The 26,180-nt window shown below is 44.7% G+C and overlaps 1 protein-coding gene across 2 annotated transcripts; it reads right to left on the bottom strand.

Annotated features, from left to right (window-relative positions):
* Positions 1-517: 517 nt before the first annotated feature.
* DSN1 (DSN1 component of MIS12 kinetochore complex) lies at positions 518-26,154 on the bottom strand. Of its 2 annotated transcripts, none has more exons than XM_079967850.1 (12): positions 26,041-26,154; positions 25,016-25,052; positions 23,273-23,330; positions 21,832-22,194; positions 18,048-18,121; positions 10,168-10,240; positions 8,952-9,039; positions 8,111-8,170; positions 7,605-7,676; positions 6,825-6,972; positions 3,073-3,160; positions 518-1,994 (listed from the first exon to the last, which is right to left on the bottom strand). In XM_079967850.1, the coding sequence occupies exons 1-12, from the start codon at positions 26,067-26,069 to the stop codon at positions 1,897-1,899; spliced, it is 1,188 nt and encodes a 395-aa protein (XP_079823976.1). In that variant the 5' UTR covers positions 26,070-26,154; the 3' UTR covers positions 518-1,896. The 2 variants fall into 2 exon arrangements, with proteins under 2 accessions (XP_079823976.1, XP_079823977.1); XM_079967851.1 differs by lacking the exon at positions 26,041-26,154 and adding an exon at positions 25,824-25,959.
* Positions 26,155-26,180: the final 26 nt, after the last annotated feature.

Below are 26,180 nucleotides of genomic sequence, written 5' to 3'. Positions count from 1 at the left end.
AGGATATAGAATCATAGAATCATAGAGTTGGAAGAGACCACAAGGGCCATCAAGTCCAACCCCCTGCCAAGCAGGAAACACCATCAGAGCACTTATGGTTGTCAAGCCTCTGCTTAAAGACCTCCAAAGAGGTCGTTAAAAACGTTGTTAAAAACGTTTGTTTTTAATCCGCTTGTGAAGACTATCAGAGGTCACAAAGAAAGGAATATATGATAACAACAAGAAGATGAGGAAAATAATAAAGAGAAGATTGGACACAACTGTGAATACTATTTGGACAGAATTGTGAATATTAAAGCAGCAGCAAGAGAGATGTTTGGATCCCTTTCTGAGCTCGAAGTATGGGTACCCCCAACAAAAATTTTAAAAATTTGGCTATATGATTTGATTGGTTTGTTAATAAAAATTATATTTAAAAAAAAATGCTTGAGACAAAAGAGCAACACTATAAAAGCATAGCTTCTAAGAGCTATGGATAGATCTGCAAAATATTTCATATTATCTTTCCACCAAAGGGTTTTGCTCCATTTTTAATTGTAATTGAGAAAACTGTTTATCAGTTTCATTCCTTTAAAAATAAACAAATAAAAGGAAATTATACTCTGCATGACAAGCCACTGACAATACTAGCAATTCAAGGATGTACAGTCAGCCTGTTTACTTAAATGCTAGAATAACTGGACAAGGCTGTAAAAGACCAGCTACCAGGCAATAGCAAATCAATACCTCAAGAGAGTGGAATTAGACAAAGGTGCAAAAATGTTTACAAAGCATGGGAGCCAACTTGAGCCCCAAATGCAGAGAAAAGAAAGGTCCTATTGCCGCTGTGTGTTTGTTCTTCTCTTCTTTCCTATCACCAGTATACACAGGAGGAGAAATTTTCCTGCAGTCCTCAGCAACTTATGACCTAGGACAAATTTTTAAGTTGGTGCTGGTCATCAGGGCCATCTTAAGCATATCCGGTGCCGTGGTCCCTCCGGCGCACACACACACACACACCCATTTCCCAGAGTTGTCCACCTTCTTTTAGGGAGGACGGGACTGCTGGAGGAGGCGAGCAGCGGCTGGAGGGCGGTTCCTCCGGTGGGGAAGAGGCAGAGGCTGGACGCGGCGCCCCCTGGCTCAGCTGGCCGCTTCGTGCTGCGGTGGCCACAGCAGATGGAGGCTCTGGGTGCGGCGCTGCTTTGGCATGGCAGAAGCAGGCGAGGGCGGCAAGCTGATGCTGGGAGGTGCTGCGTCCAGCCTCCACCTCTTCCCTGGCGCCCTTCAGAACTTGGTGTCTTGGGCCCCGCGGCACTAGCCTCTATGGGTAAGACGCCCCTGCTGGTTATGGACTACATACATACTTGCACCTGTGGATTTAAAAAATTGAATGAAGAGGGAAAGAGCATTGGACAGTTTTATCTGATTTTAACTCTGTGACTAAAACCTTGGCATCATATTATACACACACACACACACACACACGAAGTTGTGATCTGCAGCCATTACCAAGTATTTCAAGCTAGACTCCTATTACCTATCAGGTCAAACCTGTGAGTTAGAAAAGAGAAAATAAAAGCCAGTACCATTTTACAGCTGCAGTTAGGATTGTGATTGGAAAATCCATTGTCATCTTCTTTTAAGTTTGTGGAACGATGAGTGTCCTGTGGTTCAGTGCAATTGGGGGTGGGGAGCATTTTCTTATTTGGTTGGAAGAATGGAAGTATTACTGTCCAGCAAGGATCTGTCCAATAGGATAGAACTTTATTTTCATCTGCCCCATCCTTTTGCGCTGCAGGGCAAGAATGCCACTGTCCCTGAAGTGCAGATCAAACCCAAAGCGGGCCATAGTGCTGAGAAGTGGGCAGCTGCGGAGTTGCATCCCAAGCTTGCAAATGGAAGAAGAATGCAGCTCTACCCCTCTGGAGGCTGGATCACAGATGGGGTTGTTGGGGGAAGTCTGAGCAGTTTCCGTGCTGGTGAATTTTCTAAGTTCTGGAAAGTCCCTGATGCTGAAATTGAAACAAGAATCCTTAGTTGCCTGCAGATGCTTCTCATGGTTAGAATACAGCAAAAACAGAGACCATCAGATTGCACATTTATGGCAAATTATTTATTTGCAAGGCTTCATGTTTGTAAGAGGAATAGCTAGCTTTTTGACTAGCCTAAGTTGTGGGAACTGCCACATAGTCTCTATGGATCAAGTCAAAGTCCTCTCTCTCCTCAGCCCCAATTATCTGTATCTGTAAATTGGACAAATAATGTATTCAGTCTCTCCCAAGTATAATTTGCCTTCTAGACTTCTATTTATCAGAGTCTGTAAACCACCTAATCATAAAAACCGCTAAAGTCAAAAATTAAAATCCAGCTTACCTAAAAATACAAAATAAAAATAGCAATTAAAATATACATTAAAAAATAATGGTGAAGGAGAATTACACCATTTCATGTGTAAGACAAATAGCTATCAGCTTTGAAAATTAGGAGATGTGTAAGCACATGGAAATTCGCAGTATAGGAAAGAACAGCCCAGGACTCTGCATTAGCACCTTAGGAAAATGAGAGACCTTTATTACGTAGATCCAACAATCCTGGCAACCTCAAAAATATTAATTAGAACAGACTTACAAGCCAGGGATATTTAAAAAACCCCAGTAATAAACAACTACAGGTAGGGCTGAAAAGATCAAATCTGAACTAAATTTGTAAGATGTGAGAACAAATGATCACTTTCAGTTTTCTACTTATCCAGGAATTGAGACAAAGTTCACATAGGATATGCAGTGTCTTCCAAATGCTGCAGATGTAGCAAAATACACCCTTGCACAACTCTCTAATGGAAGGGGGGGGTGCACCCCCATGCATCAGAAAAATGTCAAGTGAACATGCTCTTAATGGGGAGAAGAGGGTTTTTTAAAGGCACTATTTTACATTTGCTGGTTAAGCAGCCATAATCAATGCATGGCTAAGTGTGCATGCACACGAAAGTGTGCATGCACACGAAAGCTCATACCAAGAACTAACTTAGTTGGTCTTTAAGGTGCTACTGGAAGGAATTTTTTTTATTTTGTTTTAAAAATAAATGCTTACCAAGTTTCACTGAGAGCTTCTGAAGATACCGTGTAACGTCTTCTATATAACTTTGACAAACCTTCACCATCTGATGGACTTCATCCAGCTAAGGAAACAAACATTTTAAAGGTCAGAACCCAACAATGGGTTTCATCTGGATATTCCTAGGATTTGCTTTTCAGAAGAACATCCAGATCTATTAAGCAACAGAAATCAGAAGCCACTTTCCATGGCGAGTGGACCGTCACCTTCTGCTCCATTTAAACCTTAATTCTATCTGACTATGTTTTTAGCAGTTTTTACCTTTAAGCTGCCTTGAGCCCCGTCAGGAACAAAGGCGGGGTATAAATAAATATATAAAATAAATATATAACTATAACAACACCACAGCAATTGTGGCTAGGAGCCACGGATAGCCTGTGAATTCTGCTAATCCCCTTTATGGCCATCACTACAGCTTGTGGCCCCTTCATGGATCACTGCCTTGCCGTGGCGAAGGGGCTTGAAGAACTCAGAGAAGCTATGAACTATGCCGAGCAGGGCACCCAAGATGAACAGGTCATAGTGGAGAGTTTTGACCAAACGTGATCCACCTGGAGGAGGAACCGGCAAGCCACTCCAGTATCCCTGCCAAGAAAACTCCATGGACAAAGACAACAGGCATATAAAAGTTATGACGCTGAAAGATGAGCCCCTCAGGTCGGAAGGCGTCCAACATGCTACTGGGGAAGAGCGGAGGGCAAGTACAAGTAGATCCAGAGCTGATGAAGCGGCTGGGCCAAAGCCGAAAGGACGCTCAGTTGCGGATATGCCTGGAAGCGAAAGGAAAGTCCAATGCTGTAAAGAAAAATATTGCATAGGAACCTGGAATGTAAGAACCATGAACATGGGTAAGTTGGAGGTGGTCAAAAATGAGGTGGCAAGAATAAATATTGACATCCTGGGCATCAGTGAACTAAAATGGACGGGAATGGGTGAATTCAGTTCGGATGACCATCACATCTACTACTGTGGGCAAGAAACCCGTAAAAGAAATGGAATGGCCCTCATAGTCAACAAAAGAGTGGCAAAAGCTGTACTGGGATGCAATCTCAAAAATGATAAAATGATCTCGATACGAATCCAAGGCAGACCTTTTAACATCACAGTAATCCAAACTTATGCACCAACCACTGGTGCTGAAGAAACTGAAATTGACCAATTCTATGAAGACTTACAACACCTTATAGAAGTGACACCAAAGAAGGATGTTCTTCTCATTATAGGGGATTGGAATGCTAAAGTAGGGAGTCAAGAGATAAAAGGAACAACTGGCAAGTTTGGCCTTGGAGTTCAAAACGATGCAGGGCAAAGGCTAATAGAGTTCTGTCAAGAGAACAAGCTGGTCATCACAAACACGCTTTTCCAACAACACAAGAGACGACTCTACACATGGACATCACCAGATGGGCAGCATCGAAATCAGGTTGATTATATTCTCTGCAGCCAAAGATGGAGAAGCTCTATACAGTCAGCAAAAACAAGACCTGGAGCTGACTGTGGCTCAGATCATCAGCTTCTTATAGCAAAATTCAAGCTTAAACTGAAGAAAGTAGGAAAAACCACTGGGCCGGTAAGATACAATCTAAGTCAAATCCCTTATGAATACACAGTGGAAGTGAGGAACAGGTTTAAGGATTTAGATTTGGTGGACAGAGTGCCTGAAGAACTATGGATGGAGGCTCGTAACATTATACAGGAGGCAGCAACGAAAACCATCCCAATGAAAAGGAAATGCAAGAAAGCAAAGTGGCTGTCCAATGAGGCCTTACAAATAGCGGGGGAGAGAAGGCAAGCAAAATGCAAGGGAGATCGTGAAACATACAGGAAATTGAATGCAGATTTCCAAAGAATAGCAAGGAGAGACAAGAAGACCTTCTTAAACGAGCAATGCAAAGAAATAGAGGAAAGCAATAGAATGGGAAGAACCAGAGATCTGTTCAAGAAAATTGGAGATATGAAAGGAACATTTCGTACAAAGATTTCCATAATAAAGGACAAAAGTGGAAAGGACCTAACAGAAGCAGAAGACATCAAGAAGAGGTGGCAAGAATACACAGAGGAATTATACCAGAAAGAAACGGATGTCTCATATACCCCAGGTAGTGTGGTTGCTGACCTTGAGCCAGACATCCTGGAGAGTGAAGTCAAATGGGCCTTAGAAAGCACTGCAAATAACAAGGCCAGTGGAAGTGATGGTATTCCAGCTGAACTATTTAAAATTTTAAAAGATGATGCTGTTAAGGTGCTACACTCAATATGCCAGCAAGTTTGGAAAACTCAGCAGTGGCCAGAAGATTGGAGAAGATCAGTCTACATCCCAATCCCAAAGAAGGGCAGTGCCAAAGAATGCTCCAACTATCGCACAATTGCACTAATTTCTCACGCTAGCAAGGTTATGCTTAAAATTCTACAAGGAAGGCTCAAGCAGTATGTGGACCGAGAACTCCCAGAAGTGCAAGCTGGATTTAGAAGAGGCAGAGGAACCAGAGACCAAATTGCAAACATGCGCTGGATTATGGAGAAAGCTAGAGAGTTCCAGAAAGACATTTACTTCTGCTTCATTGACTATGCAAAAGCCTTTGACTGTGTCGACCATGGCAAACTATGGCAAGTTCTTAAAGAAATGGGAGTGCCTGATCACCTCATCTATCTCCTGAGAAATCTCTATGTGGGACAAGAAGCTACAGTTAGAACTGGATATGGAACAACTGACTGGTTCAAAATTGGGAAAGGAGTACGACAAGGCTGCATTTTGTCTCCCTGCTTATTTAACTTATATGCAGAATTCATCATGCGAAAGGCTGGGCTGGATGAATCCCTAGCCGGAATTAAGATTGCCGGAAGAAATATCAACAACCTCAGATATGCAGATGACACAACCTTGATGGCAGAAAGTGAGGAGGAATTAAAGAACCTTTTATTGAGGGTGAAAGAGGAGAGTGCAAAATATGGTCTGAAGCTCAACATCAAAAAAACGAAGATCATGGCTACTGGTCCCATCACCTCCTGGCAAATAGAAGGGGAAGAAATGGAGGCAGTGAGAGATTTTACTTTCTTGGGCTCCATGATCACTGCAGATGGTGACAGCAGCCACGAAATTAAAAGACGCCTGCTTCTTGGGAGAAGGGCAATGACAGGCCTAGACAGCATCTTGAGAAGTAGAGACATCACCTTGCCAACAAAGGTCCGTATAGTTAAAGCTATGGTTTTCCCAGTAGTGATGTATGGAAGTGAGAGCTGGACCATAAAGAAGGCTGATCGCCGAAGAATTGATGCTTTTGAATTATGGTGCTGGAGGAGACTCTTGAGAGTCCCATGGACTGCAAGAAGATCAAACCTCTCCATTCTGAAGGAAATCAGCCCTGAGTGCTCACTGGAAGGACAGATTGTGAAGCTGAGGCTCCAGTACTTTGGCCACCTCATGAGAAGAGAAGACTCCCTGGAGAAGACCCTGATGTTGGGAAAGATGGAGGGCACAAGGAGAAGGGGGCGACAGAGGACGAGATGGTTGGATAGTGTTTTCGAGGTTACCAGCATGAGTCTGACCAAGCTGCGGGGGGCAGTGGAGGACAGGAGTGCCTGGCGTTCTCTGGTCCATGGGGTCACGAAGAGTCGGACACGACTAAACGACTAAACAACAACAAAACAGCTTGTGGTGACAATTTCCATGATTTAACTGTGAACAAGGTCTTCCTTTTGTTTGCCCTGGATCTTCAAACATGACTCACCACTAGCTCCATGTAGTCAAAGACCTCTCCTTGAGAATCCAGTATTTTCTGGTAGTCTGGCTTGGCTTGAAGTACATGGGCCTGGGATGCCCCAGTATAGCTATAAGGCTCCTCTGGCACTTGCTTCAACTTGTACTCCTGTAGCTGCCTAAAAGTCAAGTTTCAGTGCTTAATAGCTGATGCCATCCAGCATACTAACATCAGGAAGCAAGTTTATAGGCTCATATCTGGGGGCAAGGCAATACAGCCCAATAGACTGATCTAGCATCCACATTTGTATTAGCACTGTGAGCATGCCGAGAAGTTCACATATATAAGTGTGTAACTGCCTTCTGGCAAACATGATGAGCCTGCTTTCATCATGGTAAGAATAGTCCATGCAATTGCATGATAATCCCTGCCCCTTGGCCGGCTTCACAGCTGAATTGCTTGGTCAGAGTGTTGCTGAGGCACTGTAATTGTCCTGTACCTCCCCTGCCTCCCCACCACCTTTTTCTAGCTACAAACTTGGAACTAGGAAATGAAGCAAGGAGGCATAAGGTCAGGAACAACTAGAGAGTCAGGGCCCTGGCAACCACAAATTTTGACCTGGGTACCAAAGTCAGGCATATATTGTGGACCTCTGTATTTAGTTCTCTTTCTGCACACACCCCCTTAAGCTTCTCAAGTTTCTTTTCACTGAGTTAATTTTACAGCCTCTGGGTTACTTGTGCTCTGCTCAAAGTTCAATTTAGTGACCACCTCCAGTTGCCTTGTCAAAGGGAAGATGGTCGCTCTAACCTGGATATATCCTCTGCATTTTTCTGGTAAGACAGAAGCAGTTCCTCCCAGGCTTGATCCTCTGCAGAGAACCTGGAGAATGAAGAGAAAAGACAACAGACTGTTTCCTTTAATGCCAAGGCCTGAGCACAAGAGCCCTCCCCTCCCCTCCTGTGGTTTCCAGCAACTAATATTCAGAAGCACACTTCTTCCAACTGTGGAGGAAGAACATTGCCTCCAGTCCGTGAAGGCAGAACACAACCTCTTTCATAGATCTAATCCTCTTTCAAAGCCCTCTGAGTGAGTGGCCATCACTGCCTCCAGGGGAAGAGAGCTGCATATTTTAACTATGTGCCGTGTGAAGGACTTTCTTTTATTCAGCCTCTAGTACGCCCTACAAGCAGGGCAGGACTGAGTAGCTTTGCTCTGACGGGACAAGATTGCACATAAATTATACTCCTCCGCAAGTTATTGAGAAGTTCCAAGATATATGAATAAAATATTCAAAATAAAATCATAGGTCTTACCTGACTGTTGTCTCCTTTAAGGCAGCCACCATGGAATTCAGCACCGGATCTGCTAAGCCCCTAAAATAGAAAGACTTAAATGGTTATGAAGTATGGCAGAGGGGCTCCTTGTAACTTCAGTGTAATTCTGCGGTGTTGTACTGTGGGCCCACAACTAACGCGAGGGTTACATTCCAGGGATCGCACCTGGAGTCAAAATCATGTTTAGTCAAAACCCATTGGGTTCAATGAAGGGTGGCATTGCCAAAGTCATTTTTCCTGGAAGCCTGCTCCCTTTCTATTTTTGTTGTTTTTAATTACCATGTGCGTATTTTATTCACATGTTTTTATCTTATGCTGGTCTGCAACCTTCATAAAGTTTGATGATTACCATGTGTGTAAAGCTGAATGCACACAAATTAAAAGGTAAAGGTAAAGGTACCCCTGCCCGTACGGGCCAGTCTTGACAGACTCTGGGGTTGTGCGCCCATCTCACTTAAGAGGCCAGGGGCCAGCGCTGTCCGGAGACACTTCCGGGTCACGTGGCCAGCGTGACATCGCTGCTCTGGTGAGCCAGAGCCGCACACGGAAACGCCGTTTACCTTCCCGCTGGTAAGCGGTCCCTATTTATCTACTTGCACCCGGAGGTGCTTTCGAACTGCTAGGTTGGCAGGCACAAATTAAATGTGTGCAAATTGTGGGTTTACTGTATCTGGTGCTGCTCACAGGCCATTGCCTGAAGCTTAGCTGAGATTTTACTAGCCTGAGTGACAGCTTCATGTGATGAGGTGAAAACCAGGAAGGCAATCAACCCAGGATTGTGTTAAGTGTACGATTGGGATGAAGGGCAAGTAGCCATTACCCCTGGGAGTCCTCAAGGCATTTTTGCAGAGTTCCATCTAGTTTGAGTTTCTTTGTACAGTGGTTCAGATCTTCTGAAAGTAGGTTCACTGAAGGTAGAGATAAAGAGAAATCATAGTAAACAAAAATTCCATGTGAGGGGCCAACTTAATATGGGCTGAAACAGTTGTTTTTCATCTCTGTTCCAGGGAGCAAGTCAGCGTATTCTATGTTCTATGTTCACATAATGTGACAGCAGGGTCAATAGCTCAATTTGAACCTCTGGCTCTCTCTCCTTGCATGACTACAACTCCTATCAGCCTTATATGGCCCTACTGGCTGAGGCTGACGGGTGTTGTAGTTCAGCAACTTACAGAGTGCTGAAGGCTCCCCACCCCTGGAGTAAACAGTACCAGGCAAACGGAACCATGGTCACCTAGCTTAAGTTCATTTCATATTCCTAGCTAGAGCATTGCGTGAACCAGATATGCACCCCAGAATATACCTCAGAATTCCCTGCAATGAACAGAGGTTCCAAGGCACACAGGAATACAGAAAGTTTCTGACATCTTTCCCCGTTGGGGATTGAAACTTAGACCTTCTGCATGCCAAGCAGGGCCTCTCCCTCGGAGTCAGGGCCTTTCTCTTGAGGCTTTTCTCCACAGACAAGTCAACATGGGAAAGTGTTCACTGAAGGTGAAGAGTAAGATAGCCAGTGCATTCTAAAAACTGACACGGGAGTACAGTAAGCCTGCAACTACATGGGGGTTAGGTTCCAGGGATCACACCTAAAGCCAAAATCATGTATAGTCAAAACTCAATGGGTTCAATGGCAGGTGGGTTGCCAAAGTCATTCTTCCCAGAAGCCTGCCCCCTTTTTTTCTTTTTTTGCCACAGAACTAAAGCTGAATGCACCCAAGCTAAATGCACATAAGTTCTGGACTTACTGTATTGCACAGGATTTCCTATGCATCTATGGTAGATCCTTAACAGATGGCCCTAGCTTTCTCAATTACTTCACCAGAATTGAAGCTCAACAATTTAAAGCAATGGGGTTATAGGGAAAGCAAAGGTGTATAACAGCAACAGTGTACTACTGGCCTGCGTCTTTTGCAAAGCTACTTCAGTTCCGAGGCAGTCATGAATAATTTTTAGGCCCTCAATAAAACTGACTTCCATGCATCCTTCAGCTATGCCACACTTCTTCTTTGTTTAAGTCAACTGATGTTAAGACCCACCTTTCTTTTCAAAAGTTTCAGGATCAAAACCTTCAGTCTGCTTTAATAAGCACTCAAGTTTCCGGGCAGAGTACTAGGAGGGAGGGGAAAGAAAAGTATTTGTAAGCGGGGGCATTTGCTTCCATAGTGTTCATAGCATTCAGACAGAGAACTACTAGAAGGGGACAAGGCAGATATCAAATAGCACAAGAAAAGAGGAGCCACAAGAAAAAAAACCAATGAAGGCTTTTCAGTATTGTGGCCAAGGCAGCGTCTTTACTCACAAATGCCCTTTTATTCTCTATACCAGGAATGAGCAACCTGTGATTCTCCAGATGGTGTTGCATGCTGATACTGTTGCAAACTGCTTAGAGTGTTTTTTTGTTAAGATAAAACATCAGTTGGCCCATGAGAACCCACATAAAATTGGTTTGGAGGCCCTCAAGCAAGTTAGCCTTCTTAGTCAATGCTAGGTAACAGCTCCTGTGTCTGGTACATCTCTCTCTGGGGCTCTGGACCTGCCTAAACCTGCTGCTGGATTTCCACCAAGCCTCAGATGAAGACTGCTGGCTGAGGCACCACACTCAGCACATTACTGGGCAATTTTTTAAAAATAGGAGACAGCAGACAAAAAGCTTTCAGATGCAAGGAATGCCAAGCTCTAAAGAGTTCACAGTGCCCAAGTTTGGGTGTAGAAACTCAGAAATAGTCAAGTGAAGTTGGGATCTCAGCCAGAGCTCCACAGGCATATGAAGTGACAGGTCAAAGAACTTTAAGAGGGCAGGTGGAGCCTCCAACTGCGGAGACCGAGGTTCTAAAGCTAATTTTAATACGTTGCATCTGCCAGTTGGAAGAGGAAATCCACTCCAATGATGAGGGGAAAGCATGACAGAAATGGATAATTAGGACAACATCAGCAACATACATGGCATTTACAGCAGTGGCAAAAAAGACAGGCACAACACAACAGCTACGTGTGTGTCCCAGGAATCTTACAATCTAAAATTTGGGAGTGGAGACCACAAGGTAGACTGAAAGACATTGAAAAGGGGGTGGGGGCAAGGAATGAATAAGACCAGTGATTTTTTAGTTTACTGCTTTTCTTAAGTCATCCCACCAAAAATACAGAGCAGCTTACAATCATAGAATCATAGTTGGAAGAGACCACAAGGGCCATCGAGTCCAACCCCCTGCCAAGAAGGAAACACCATCAGAGCACTCCTGACATATGGTTGTCAGGCCTCTGCTTAAAGACTTCCAAAGAAGGAGACTCCACCACACTCCTTGGCAGCAAATTCCACTGTCAAACAGCTCTTACTGTCAGGAAGTTCTTCCTAATGTTTAGGTGGAATCTTCTTTCTTGTTGTTTGGAACCATTGCTCCGTGTCCGCTTCTCTGGAGCAGCAGAAAACAACCTTTCGCCCTCCTCTATGTGACATCCTTTTATATATTTGAACATGGCTATCATATCACCCCTTAACCTCCTCTTCTCCAGGCTAAACATGCCCAGCTCCCTTAGCCGTTCCTCATAAGGCATCGTTTCCAGGCCTTTGACCATTTTGGTTGCCCTCCTCTGGACACGTTCCAGTTTGTCAGTGTCCTTCTTGAACTGTGGTGCCCAGAACTGGACACAGTACTCCAGGTGAGGTCTGACCAGAGCAGAATATAGTGGCACTATTACTTCCCTTGATCTAGATGCTATACTCCTATTGATGAAGCCCAGAATTGCATTGGCTTTTTTAGCTGCCGCGTCACACTATTGGCTCATGTCAAGTTTGTGGTCAACCAAGACTCCTAGATCCTTTTCACATGTACTGCTCTCAAGCCAGGTGTCACCCATCTTGTATTTGTGCCTCTCATTTTTTTTGCCCAAGTGCAATACTTTACATTTCTCCCTGTTAAAATTCATCTTGTTTGTTTTGGCCCAGTTCTCTAATCTGTCAAGGTCGTTTTGAAGTGTGATCCTGTCCTCTGGGGTGTTAGCCACCCCTCCCAGTTTGGTGTCATCTGCAAATTTGATCAGGATGCCCTTGAGTCCATCATCCAAGTTGTTGATAAACATGTTGAATAAGACCGGGCCCAAGACAGAAATCAAGGTAGGCTACATCCACTGCGTTCCCTTCATCTACCAGGCTTGTAATTCTGTCAAAAAACGAGATCAGGTTAGTCTGACATGACTTATTTTTCAGAAATCCATGCTGACTATTGTTGATCACAGTATTCCTTTCTAGGTGCTCACAGACTGTTTGCTTAATGATCTGCTCCAGAATCTTCCCTGGTATTGATGTCAGACTGACTGGGCGGTAATTATTTGGGTCCTCTCTTTTCCCCTTTTTGAAAATAGGGACAACATAGGTCCTCCGCCAGTCTGCCGGGACTTCGCCTGTTCTCCAGGAATTCTCAAAGATGACTGCCAGTGGTTCTGAGATCACATCTGCCAGTTCTTTTAATACTCTTGGATGCAGTTCATCTGGCCCTGGAGACTTGAATACATCTAAACTAGCCAAGTATTCTTGTACTATCTCCTTAGTTATTCTGGGCTGTGTTTCCTCTGCTGAATCATTTGCTCCAAATTCTTCAGGTCAGGCAGTTTTCTTTATCGGAGAAGACTGAGGCAAAAAAGGCATTGAGGAGTTCAGCCCTTTCTGTGTCCCCTGTTTGCATTTCACCATCTTCTCCTCTGAGTGACCCCACTGTTTCTTTGTTCTTCCTTTTGCTACGAACATACCCATAAAAGCCTTTTTTGTTGCTTTTAACCTCTCTAGCAAGCCTGAGTTCATTCTGTGCTTTAGCTTTTCTGACTTTGTGTCTACACGTGCTGGCTATTTGTTTGAATTCCTCTTTGGTGGTTTCCCCCCTTTTCCATTTTTTGTACACATCCTTTTTTAATCTTAACTTAGTTAAAAGTTCTTTAGATAGCTACCCTGGCTTCTTTAGGCACCTTCCATGTTTCCGTTTCATTGGTATTGCCTGAAGTTGTGCTTTTACTATCTCCCTCTTAACAAACTCCCAGCCATCATGAACTCCCTTTCCTTTTAGTATTACTGTCCATGGGATCTCACCCAGCACTTCCCTAAGTTTTATGAAGTCGGCTTTCTTAAAGTCAAGAAATTGAGTCCTAGTATGCTTGGCTGCTCCTTTCCGCTGTATAGTAAACTTCAGAAGAGCATGATCACTCGCGCCTAATGATCCTTCCACTTCTACCCCACTAACCAGGTCATCAACATTGGTTAGGACCAGATCTAAAATGGCTGTTCCTCTTGTTGCTTCTCCCGCTTTCTGGACAATGAAGTTGTCTGCAAGGCCAGTGAGGAATCTGTTTGACCTTATGCTCTTGGCTGAGTTTGACATCCAGCAAATATCCGGGTAATTGAAGTCCCCCATTACTACTATCTCCCTTCCTTTTGCATGCTTGGCCCCAGGAAGGCATCATCTATGTCCTCCGTTTGGCTTGGGGATCTATAGTAAACTCCCACAATGAGGTCACTGTTATTCTTCTCTCCCTTAATTTTGACCCAAATGCTCTCACTTTGGCTTTGAGGTTCTAAATCTTGGATCTCTTCACAGGTATACACATCCCTGACATATAACGCCACTCCTCCTCCTTTCTTGTGTGGTCTGTTTCTCTGAAATAGATTGTATCCCTCCATTATTACATTCCAGTCATGGGACTTATCCCACCAGGTTTCAGTGATGCCTATTATGTCATATTTAGTTTGCTGTACCAAGAGCTCAAGCTCATCTTGTTTATTTCCCATGCTTTGCGCATTAGTGTACAGACATTGAAGTCCATTAATCATTCCCCCGTGTCTCTTATTTAAGGATTTTTTCCTCCCACCACTAGGTCTGCGTGCTGTTTGCTCCATTTGGTCTATGACATTTGGATGATCATCTTCATCAATTGATAGACTCCTACCTTCAGGAGCTCTGTCTCCCTCCCCCACATTAGTCAGTTTAAAGCCCTCCTGATGAGGTTTCTGAGATTTTTGGCAAAAACATTCCTCCCAACCGTTGTGAGGTGCAGCCCATCGCTTGCCAGAAGTCCATCTTCAAGAAACTGCAGTCCGTGATCTAAGAATCCAAACCGTTCCTGTTTACACCATTTGCGAAGCCAGCTGTTCACTTCCACTATTTTTCCCTCTCTCCCTGGGCCACGTCGTTCAACTGGGAGGACAGATGAGATGACAATTTGTGCATTTAATTGCTTCAATTTCCTGCCCAGAGCATCAGTCTCTTTTGATCTTCTGGAGGCTATTGCTTGCAGTGTCATTGGTTCCCACGTGAACCAAGAGGAAGGGGTATTTGTCAGTGGGTTTTATGATTCCTTGCAGTCGTTCAGTTACATCTTGGATCTTAGCCCCGGGGAGTCAGCACACTTCCCGAGACATCTTGTCAGGCCCACAGATCACTGCTTCTGTTCCCCTCAGTAGGGAATCGCCTATCACCACTACACGCCTCCTCTTAGGTTTGGTCGGGGCTCTTCCGTGAGCTGTCCGTTCCAAGGTTGTCTGCACATTCCCTGAGGACTGACTTTGCTGCTCGTCTTCATATACCTGATTGACTGTAATGAGGGAGAGATCCTCAAATGGAGTCTGCTCTTCGTCTTCCAAGCTAGGGGAGAGGACCTCAAAGCGATTGTGTATTTCTAAACAATCAGAGGCCTCCTACTTCTTTGAGTCACGTTTCTCCATATATCTGGCTCCTGTGTTGGTGAACTAGCCTCCTTCTCAGGGGAGTCCCCTGTCTCCTCCTTGGTGGAGACGGTGTGCTCTGTTGCTTCCAAGAAGAGCTCCAGCTCTCTAATTCATTGGAGCGTAGCTACACGTTCCTCCAGTTGCTGGACTTTGTCTTCTAAGAGGGCAATCAACATGCAATTGCTGCAGGTAAAGCTGCCTGCAACCTTTGGCAAGATGGCAACATTGCGCAGGAACCGCAGGCGACTGCAGCTGTTCCCTCACTCTCCATCTTGAGAACGTGTCGTTGGGGGTGGCTACAGCGGTCCTCCATCATAAGAAGCGTGCAGACAGGACAAATAACTCCCCCCCAAAAAACCCCTAGGTCTCCCCCAACAAACGTTTGAGACTAGCTCCCCTAAATCTAAAAGATGGATCAAACACAAATAAACACACACACGAGAAAATCCTTTTTGCTCCTTCTTCAGCTGCTGCCCTGCAAGCTCTGCAAACTTAAAATCCCTTATCTGGGAGAAAATCCACTAAATTAAATAGGACTCACTTCTGAGTAGATATGGTAAAAACGACACTGTAAAGCCACAATTAAAGACTCATACACTAACATAAAAATGAATAAACAGTAATAAAGCCAATTTTATTCTATGCAATTTGGGTCACCTAATTTTTTCTGTGACAGACAGTAAAACAGGCAAATTTAAAATCATGACTCAGCAAAACTATAAATAACTAAAAGCCAGCAATAGATCAAATCCATCTGTAAAATAATAATAATAATTTAATTATAATTTATTATTTATACCCCGCCCTCTGGCTGGGTATAGACAGACAAGATGGAAACTAAAACCCAGGCATAAAAGCTGAAGAACTGCCAAACTACTCTTATTTTGCAGAGACAATAATAAAATAGTATCAGCAATGTTACGAGATCTTCACCTGGTGCCAAAAATACAGTAAAGTAGGTGTCAGGTTAGCCTCTCTAGGGAGAGCACTCCAGGTAATGTATGTGGTGGTAGTACGTGTGACTGCTGAATGCAGTTTCACACACGTTAGCTTGGTTTTAAGCTGGGGAAGCTACAGAAACACGTTGCAGAATATAATAATGACATTTTTATTATTTGTACCCTGCCTATCTAACTACAGTGGTTCCCCGCAAGACGAACGCCTCGGAAGACGAAAAACTCGCTAGACGAAGGAGTTTTTCGTTTTCTTAGCCGCTTCGCAAGACGCATCTCCCTATGGGCTTGCTTCGCAAAACGAAGCTTGCCCCGCAAGCTCCGGGGATAGCGGGGAAGTGCAGCGCGTCTTCCCCGCTGTCCCCGGACCTCTTTTGAAGCAAGGGGCGGCGGAGAGAAGATCGCTTCTCCCCGTTGCCAGCCCCGCAATCTCCGGGGACAGAGGGGAAGCGCCGCGCGCCTTCCCCTCTGTCCCCGGACCCCTTTTGAACCAAGGGGCGGCAACGGGGAGAAGCGATTCTCCCCGCTGCCCCTTCCCTTGCTTTAAAACCTTCCCCTCTGTCCCCGGAGATTGCAGGGCAGGCAACTGGGAGAAGCAATCTTCTACCCGCCGCCCCTTGCTTTAAGCAGGTCCGGCGATAGAGGGGAAAGCGCTCGGCGCTTCTCCTCTGTCCCCGGACGGTCTCCATAGGAATGCATTGATTGATTTTCAATGCATTCCTATGGGAAACCGTGCTTCGCAAGATGAGAAACTCGCAAGAAGAAAAAACTTGCGGAACGAATTAATTTCGTCTTGCGAGGCACCACTGTATATGAAGCCGCTGGGAGAGATCATCAGGGGGTTTGGGTTGGGTGTTCATCAATATGCAGATGATACCCAGCTCTACCTCTCTTTTAAATCAGAACCAGTGAAGGCGGTGAATGTCCTGTGTGAGTGCCTGGAGGTGGTTGGAGGATGGATGGTGGCTAACAGATTGAGGATGAATCCTGACAAGACAGAAGTACTGTTTTGCGGGGACAGGGGACAGGCAGGTGTGGAGGACTCCCTGGTTCTGAATGGAGTAACTGTGCCCCTGAAGGACCAGATACACAGCCTAGGAGTCATTTTGGACTCAGCTATCCATGGAGGCGTGTGTTCAGGGCTGCTACTAGCTCCACCTGGTTCATAGGCTGAGACCCTACCTCCCCACAGACTGTCTTACCAGAGTGGAACATGCTCTGGTTATCTCCCACTTGGACTACTGCAAGGTGCTCTACGTGGGGCTACCTCTGAAGGTGACTCAGAAACTACAACTAATCCAGAATGCGGCAGCTAGACTTGTGACTGGGAGTGGCCGCCGAGGCCACATAACACTGGTCCTGAAAGACTTTCATTGGCTCATAGTACGTTTCTGAGCACAATTCAAGTATTGGTACTGACCTTCAAAGCTCTAAACAGCTTCAGCCCAGTATACCTGAAGAAGCGTCTCCACTCCCATCGTTCAGCCCAGTACAGTGCTGAGGACCTTCTGGCAGTTCCCTCACTACAAAATGTGAGGTTACAGGGAACCAGGCTGCACCTGCCCTGTGAGATGCCCTCCCATCAGACGTCAAGGAAATAAACAACTATCTGACTTTCAGAAGACATATGAAGGCAGCCCTGTTTAGGGAAGTTTTTAATGTCTGATGTTTGATCGCTTCTTCTTCTTCTTCTTCTTCTTATTATTATTATTATTATTATTATCATCATCATTTCAGAAGTGTGCATGCACACAAAAGCTCATACCAAGAACTAACTTAGTTGGTCTTTAAGGTGCTACTGGAAGGAATTTTTTTATTTTGTTTTGACTATGGCAGACCAACACGGCTACCTATCTGTAACTATTATTATCATTATCATCATCATCATCATCAATTCTGTTGGGCTGGAGAAACCCAGCCAGATGGACGGAGTTTAAATAATAAAATATTATTATTAATACTTCCAACAAATATAAAAGCATAATAAACATTACACATTAAAAGGCTTCCCTATACAGGGCTGCCTTCGGTGTGGGTGCCACTACCGAAAAGGCCCTATGCCTGGTTCTCTGTAACTTTGCTTCTCGAAATGAGGGAACCACCAGAAGGCCCTTGGGAGATGGACCCCAGTGTCCGGGGTGGAGACACTCCTTCAGGTACACAAGGCTGAGGCTGTTTAGGGCTTTAAAGGTCAGCAGCAAGAACTAATAAAGAGTAGAAAGGAGAGCATTTTTTGTGAGACAGACAGCCTTACCCGGAAGCTGGAGTGGAGAAGTTCCACCATTCTGTCTGTCTCTGGCAAGTCCAGGCTGATTGCTTTACTCAGTTCTGAAAGTTAAGCACAATACCACTTAAAGTCCAATAACACTAGCCAGATAATTGATAATTCAATTGTGCATTTTTAACATATTTCAGTACTGTACAGTACATTAAATAGTTGCGTAATCAAAGCATACCTGATTGCTAAGCTGTAACCATTTGCCATCCACCACAATTTTATCGCGGGTGGCGCTCCCGTTTCTCGGTCCCAGCGCCTGCCAACCTAGCAGTTCGAAAGCACCCCCAGGTGCAAGTAGATAAATAGGGACCGCTTACTAGCGGGAAGGTAAACGGCATTTCCGTGTGCGGCTCTGGCTCGCCAGAGCAGCTTCGTCACGCTGGCCACGTGACCCGGAAGTGTCTGTGGACAGCGCTGGCTCCCGGTCTTTAGAGTGAGATGAGCGCACAACCCTAGAGTCTGTCAAGACTGGCCCGTACGGGCAGGGGTACCTTTACCTTTACAATTTTATCAGACGTGGATACAGATTGTTTCTTCACATGAATAACACTACTACAGATATCTCATCTGGCTCCCCATTATGCCCAGCATTTGTGACTGACCTGGCCTGCAATCCTACACACACTTGCCTGGGAGTAAGACCCACTAATCACAGGGATACTTACTTCCAGACATGTATAATAGCATTGCACCATTAAGAGTAACACATATGCCTTTCCTTAACACAAATTAGAGAAATTGAATCATCTTCTGGACCAATGAGGAGGAGGCCTGAAAGAGATTTCCCACCATGGATTTCATCCTGCCATTAACACGTCTCTACTAGTCCATGCAGGAAGTGCACTTTTTGGACATCACAATGCATCCATAACCACCACCTTATTGAGAAACAAGCCACTTCCATCAATACCAGGGAAGATTCTGGAGCAGATCATTAAGCAAACAGTCTGTGAGCACCTAGAAAGGAATACTATGATCACCAATAGTCAGCATGGATTCTGAAAAATAAGTCATGTCAGACTAACCTGATCTCGTTTTTTGACAGAATTACAAGCCTGGTAGATGAAGGGAACGCAGTGGATGTAGTCTACCTTGATTTCAGCAAGGCATTTGACAAGGTGCCCCATGATATTCTTGTAAAGAAGCTGGTAAAATGTGGACTTGACTGTGCTACCACTCAGTGGATTTGTAACTGGCTGACTGACCGAACCCAAAGGGTGCTCATCAATGGTTCCTCTTCATCCTGGAGAAGAGTGACTAGTGGGGTGCCACAGGGTTCTGTCTTGGGCCTGGTCTTTTTCAACATCTTTATCAATGACTTGGATGATGGACTCAAGGGCATCCTGATCAAATTTGCAGATGACACCAAACTGGGAGGGGTGGCTAACACCCCAGAGGACAGGATCACACTTCAAAACGACCTTGACAGATTAGAGAACTGGGCCAAAACAAACAAGATGAATTTTAACAGGGAGAAATGTAAAGTATTGCACTTGGGCAAAAAAATAGAGAGACACAAATACAAGATGGGTGACACCTGGCTTGAGAGCAGTACATGTGAAAAGGATCTAGGAGTCTTGGTTGACCACAAACTTGACATGAGCCAACAGTGTGACGCGGCAGCTAAAAAAGCCAATGCAATTCTGGGCTGCATCAATAGGAGTATAGCATCTAGATCAAGGGAAGTAATAGTGCCACTGTATTCTGCTCTGGTCAGACCTCACCTGGAGTACTGTGTCCAGTTCTGGGCACCACAGTTCAAGAAGGACACTGACAAACTGGAACGTGTCCAGAGGAGGGCAACCAAAATGGTCAAAGGCCTGGAAACGATGCCTTATGAGGAACGGCTAAGGGAGCTGGGCATGTTTAGCCTGGAGAAGAGGAGGTTAAGGGGTGATATGATAGCCATGTTCAAATATATAAAAGGATGTATATGAGGGCGAAAGGTTGTTTTCTGCTGCTCCAGAGAAGCGGACACGGAGCAATGGTTCCAAACAACAAGAAAGAAGATTCCACCTAAACATTAGGAAGAACTTCCTGACAGTAAGAGCTGTTTGACAGTGGAATTTGCTGCCAAGGAGTGTGGTGGAGTCAACTTCTTTGGAGGTCTTTAAGCAGAGGCTTGACAACCATATGTCAGGAGTGCTCTGATGGTGTTTCCTGCTTGGCAGGGGGTTGGACTCGATGGCCCTTGTGGTCTCTTCCAACTCTATGATTCTATGATTCTATGATTCACTTCCAGCTACCATCCAGAACACACTACAAGTGATAACCGATTAATGCCTGTCCAAAAGACTCACAATCACGTGCAGCACTGAACCCGGAAGTGACCGTAAACGTCACCAAAAATGTCATTAAAAGGGCGTAATGGGGCAGAGTAAGATGTGTGTTCCACCAACGTGTGAGGTGACAGGGAACAGAATCCTCACGTGAAATGGTCATCAACTGCACACAATCCACTATCTTCAGTCAAAACCTACAAAATATTTTTTTCTCCTGTTTTTCGGGAGGAGGGGCACAACTCCACAATATCATGGATTTTTAAGGAAAAACTACAATACTCATCTAGGAAGTAAATAAAGATCAACAATGGGCAGTGTGTCCCTATGAGTCACCTACAGTAGAAGCCCAAGTGCACCACTGCAAGCCAGATTTTCCTGAGATCAAATGAAACCATGATTTGAAGTGGTTGTGCCTTCTGGGGATCTGGTTTGTTAGGTATTGTTTGCAATAGCACACATGTAACATAAAATCATTATAAACACCAGGGAGGAAGGGAAATCATTCCACAGAGGTCCGTGCTTCTGAGGTTGATTTCCAAATTGAAAATCATGGTTTGCAGAGAACAAGTGTTACATCTGTACCAGACCTGTGAGAGATCTACATGTAGCTGAGCACATTAATTTTATCCAGAGAACAGAAAGGCCCTTTTTATGGAAGTACTGAGTCCAGTCAATGCAGGGTTGCATCTGTTCAGGGATAATACATTTAGCTGCTGCTGTAAGTAATGAATATTTCTTCTATAGTTCCATAGTGATCACACTGGTTGATGATCTTCAGCGGGCTAGGAACAAAGGTGAAAGCGGTTTCCTAGTTCTGCTGGATCTCTCAGCGGCCGTTAACACCATCGACCATAACATCCTTCTAGACCATCTAGAGGAGCTGGGGGCACTGTTATACAATGGTGTTATAGAATTATAGAATGTGGCAGCTAGACTGGTGACTGGGAGCGGCAGCTGAGACCATATAACACCGGTCCTGAAAGACCTACATTGGCTCCCAGTACGTTTCCAAGCACGATTCAAAGTGTTGGTGCTGACCTTTGAAGCTCTAAACAGCCTTGGTCCAGTATACCTGAAGGAGCGTCTCCACCTCCATCATTCTGCCCAGATGCTGAGGTCCAGCTCCGAGGGCCTTCTAGCGGTTCCCTCACTGTGAGAAGCAAAGCTACAGGGAACCAGGCAGAGGGCATTCTCGGTAATGGCGCCCGCCCTGTGGAACGCCCTCCCATCAGATGTCAAAGAGATAAACAACTACCTGACATTCAGAAGACATCTGAAGGCAGCCCTGTTTATGAGTGACATTTTAATGTATTTTTAATCTTTGTTGGAAGCCGCCCAGAGTGACAGGGGGAGCCCAGCCAGATGGGAGGGGTACAAATAATATATTATTATTATTGTTGTTGTTATTATTATTATTATTATTATTATTATTATTAACCTAGCCCCAGCTTAGTCGTGACATTATGCTGAAAACATACCAGAAACATCCATGTGAAGAGGAGGCAAAGACTTCCGGCGATTAGTGCCCAGCTTCAAACTGTAGCGATTCAAGGAATGACGCATGACTCGTGGGTTAGGGAGATGGCCAAAGGATTGGTTAAATGAAGTAGAAGCCTGTCCTGATCCAGGACCAAGATTCTGCAGAGGTCCTTTCTTAGGGCTGGGGCCGTGGGCATCCCCTTCATTTGGACTGGGGCTTAGATTGCATTTTCTCTTGCCAATTTCTGCTAACACCTGAGTGTGACTGGCTCCTGGGTCACTCTGGATACCACAGCTGAATCTAATGTTATCTGGCTCAGAAGCACATCCTGCCTCCGTTTTCTCCTGACTGCACACATTTTCTAGAAAGAAGGGAAAAGAGGAAACACTAAACAAAAAACTTGAAATACCATGAAGTGCAGATCCGAGTATTCACAATGGCAACAAAGTATACAATGGCAGTTGACATTTAAATTAATGCATGAATTTAATAAATGCATGAATTTATTTTGCATAACAAAGGGCTTGAAGGTGCCATAGGAATACACTGTGGATCCACCAGTTTGAATGATCAAGAGGGTGAAGAGGAGAACTTTGGCTACCTGAGAACAGCTTCTAAGCCAATCAGTGCCAAAGTTCATGTTGTAGCACCATGGCATGTAATGTGTAGGCACACTAGTTCTAGTTCCTTCTTCCACAGGCACATCAAATTTATTACTGCAAATATAACATGGCTTTCAACCTACCAGGGGCAGTGAAGGCAGCTCACAAGATAATACAATGCAAAGGCAACCCAATCAAAACTATGTATCAGATTTTAAAAGCCAAAACAACTTTTTCTAAAAATAGAATTGCAGGATCAGACCTACAGTTGTAAATGTCTGGGAGTACAAAAACGGGTTTGCAAAAGGACTCTATGGAATGGCCAGGTGGGCCTCCCCAGGAAGATGGGAGGTTGGGGGGGGGAATCACTAAATGGTATCCCTGCTTGCTTAATAGTAACCTGTTAGATTACCATCCTGACAGCATTGTTGTCTGGTTTAGTGCTTTTAATTAATTCCAAAGAATCCCAGTTTCAACCATCAATTTATTTGTTTTTATTTACTGATCTCCCCATTACCATCAGTGGAGTTTATTCCTAGGTTGCAGAGGACTGCAACCTAAACTGCAATTCAAGGGCAGTGAGATTCTAAGAAGTCCTGTATAGGGAGGATACAGATGGGAAGTATGAATTCGCTGCATAGATTCCAGCTTCTTACCTATTAGTAGAGTTTAGTTGGCATACTTTTGAGCTATCAAAATATTACATTTCCCCCTTCAATCACAATTTTATTTTTAAATAACTGGAAATGAACTGTTCAGTTTCTCCTGCCTCAGCAACAGAGCATCCATGCATACAGTAACCATGTAAAACAATTCAAAAACTATCAATTCCTTTACCTAATGTTGCAACATTTTTTCTATCTTCAAAGCCAGGCTGATTTTCTTTAGAAGAGTTCTAAACAAAAAATGAATATTTCTCATTACATGTTATCAGATTTTTTTTCCTCCTCACAGGATTCTACAGGTTTTGCAATGATGTAATCTTGCAAGATTTATTATTTTCTTCCTAAATTTCAGCCCAACCTTCAATGCTCAATATAATAACTTGTTAAATCATTTAAAGCCTAATCCTGCACACATTTTACATGGAAGCAGTCCCATCAAATTCAGTGTGTTGTATCCGATGACGTCCCATTAGTGCAAGGGCCTCCCTCCCTCTGAACAACATGACTTCCTTTCCTTGCATGCCCACAGCTCCAAAATCTCCTCCGGGGCAGGGGCAAAACAGAATGGGAGGGTGGGGAGAGGAGAGAGAGGTAAGTCCCATTGTGTAAAATGAAGTCCTTATGGGACAAATTCACTGGATACAACCCAGTAAAATTTGCACAGGATTAAAGCCTCAGATTATGGTTTACAAATGTGAAGGCAAACCCAAAAGCAACAATGATCCATCCACTGAAAAAAGCAAAAACCAATAACACAAAGAGCAGCTAATAATCCATACCTATGGAAAAAATAACCAATGCCTGGAGATTTAGGCAGCCATTGTGACAAGAAACTAGAAAAGAAACTAGAAACACAGTGTTTCAAACCGTGTTTATATTCCAGTATGGTTATAAATGCATCACATTCCCATTAAACTACATTCCGTATGTGATCCACATCTGGAGCAAAAAGTGAGCATTTTAAAATTACTTCATATAAGTTAAAAAAGAAAAGTAAGGCTACCCTTGAAGAAAAGATTAGAAATGCCTCCCTGCAACACTGTCCAAAATCAGTTGTGACCTCAAACATGATTAGTGCCCCAATTTCACATAATATACACATGTACCCAACTGCTCTAGAAGGTATTAGGACATGCTTTTTTTCAAAAAAGGGAAATGCATAGCCAGACCTGTCAGGTGTGTTACAGATATAAAAGGTAAAGGTAAAGGCACCCCTGCCCGTACGGGCCAGTCTTGACAGACTCTGGGGTTGTGCGCCCATCTCACTTAAGAGGCCGGGGGCCAGCGCTGTCCGGAGACACTTCCGGGTCACGTGGCCAGCGTGACATCGCTGCTCTGGCGAGCCAGAGCCGCACACGGAAACGCCGTTTACCTTCCCGCTGGTAAGCGGTCCCTATTTATCTACTTGCACCCGGAGGTGCTTTCGAACTGCTAGGTTGGCAGGCGCTGGGACCGAGCAGCGGGAGCACACCCCGCCGCAGGGATTCGAACCGCCGACCTTTCGATCGGCAAGTCCTAGGCGCTGAGGCTTTAACCCACAGCGCCACATACTTCACACTAAACACCCCACTTTTCTGCTACAAAGAAATGGGCACAGTATTGTCTTTTTGTCATGTACAGATACTTATTTTATTAACTGGCTCTCACACATTGGCCTATTATTATAGTAGAAATTGGACTGCCACCGTGTATGTTTTTAGCATAGCTTAATGTCTTTTAACAGCTGCAGCAACTGAACAGGTGCAGCATTCTCAAAAATGCTGTGCCTGTTGGGTTTCCAATTTTCTTGCAACTATTTAAACGAAGAATTCATCAGGAAAGCAGGGTAGCAACCCTAAGTATGGATTGCTTGGAATTTGTTATTGCGGCATTAAGTTTTATGCACTTTATAGCTGGTAAAGAACACTTGTGTTACCTGTTGGGTGATGCCCTTTGGAAGACTGTCTTCTTTACTGAAAAGTTCAACAACAACAAAAATTAAGCCTTGGGCTTCTACCCCATTGCTCCAATACCTCATGCACTGCACCTTGCATTTCTCCCACACCACATTCTGCTCCCACAACTAGGACGAATTCACCTTCCACTTAACTTTTGCAAAGCACCTACCTGTTACACACCTGTGTTATCATTAGCATTTCCTGTAGTAAATTTTATTTATTTTTAATTATTCAACCCCATTCTTCCCCTCCAAAAGGATGGTCAACACCTTATAAAGCCAAGGAAACAAAAAAAACAGCAGCAATGCAACCCCTGAGGTTGGTTGGTCTCCGTGGCAAGCCCTGTTTTCTGCAATTTCTTACCAGTAGCAGTTCCGCAGGAATCATCCCCTTGAAAACTTTTTTTTTGTTTAGACAGGTTTTTACAATATGGGTGGTTTTTGTTTTTCTTTTTTTAAAAAATCCAATCAGTATTTACTGATGCTTTTATTTTGCTTTTAAGGCTACTGCTGTTGTTTTTATTATTTGTGTTGTAGCCCATCTTGCTATACAATATATCTATGAAAGTGTAGGTTTTATCTACATTTGTAGATAAAATAACACAAACAGAATTAAAAACAGCATCAGGAAAAGCAAGAACACCAAGAGCAGCGCTCGCAATCGAGGCCCCAAGCAGCTTAAAATGGAAAATTTTCCAAATAAAGAGGATCATAACCAGCTTCACTCAGAACAGCAGCGGCAAGTACAGAATGGCGCCCCGCCCGTTTCTCTGCTTCGCCTGCCTACTTGTGCGCCTCCCTCTGCATCGCTCGGGGTTGGGCTGGATGACCTTCTGGGATCTCCCCCCCCCCCCCCGAAAGGCGCGGCGGGCTTTGCCCTGAGAGGCCACGGCCTTCGCCGCCCGGGGATTGACTCCGTCGAACAGCGCCCCGCCCCCGCCGCCCGAAAGACCGAGGCGCGGAAGCTGCCCCCGGCCGGGCTCCCTCTCGCTGCCCTCCGTCACCTGCCGGGACGAGGCGCCGCCGCCGCCATTTCGACGTCGCCGCTGCCGCCAGAATCAAACTAGCCCGCCGCCACGCATGCGCGCCGGCGCCCCACCCGCCCTCGGCCCCAGAGCCTTCTGGGAAGGTGCTGTTGGCTTAC

This window comes from Podarcis cretensis, assembly GCF_951804945.1.
Source record: "Podarcis cretensis genome assembly, chromosome: 2".
In the NCBI taxonomy this organism is placed as follows: Eukaryota; Metazoa; Chordata; class Lepidosauria; order Squamata; family Lacertidae; genus Podarcis; species Podarcis cretensis.
Note: the sequence above shows the minus strand (reverse complement) of the source record. Positions and strands in the feature narration are given on the sequence as shown.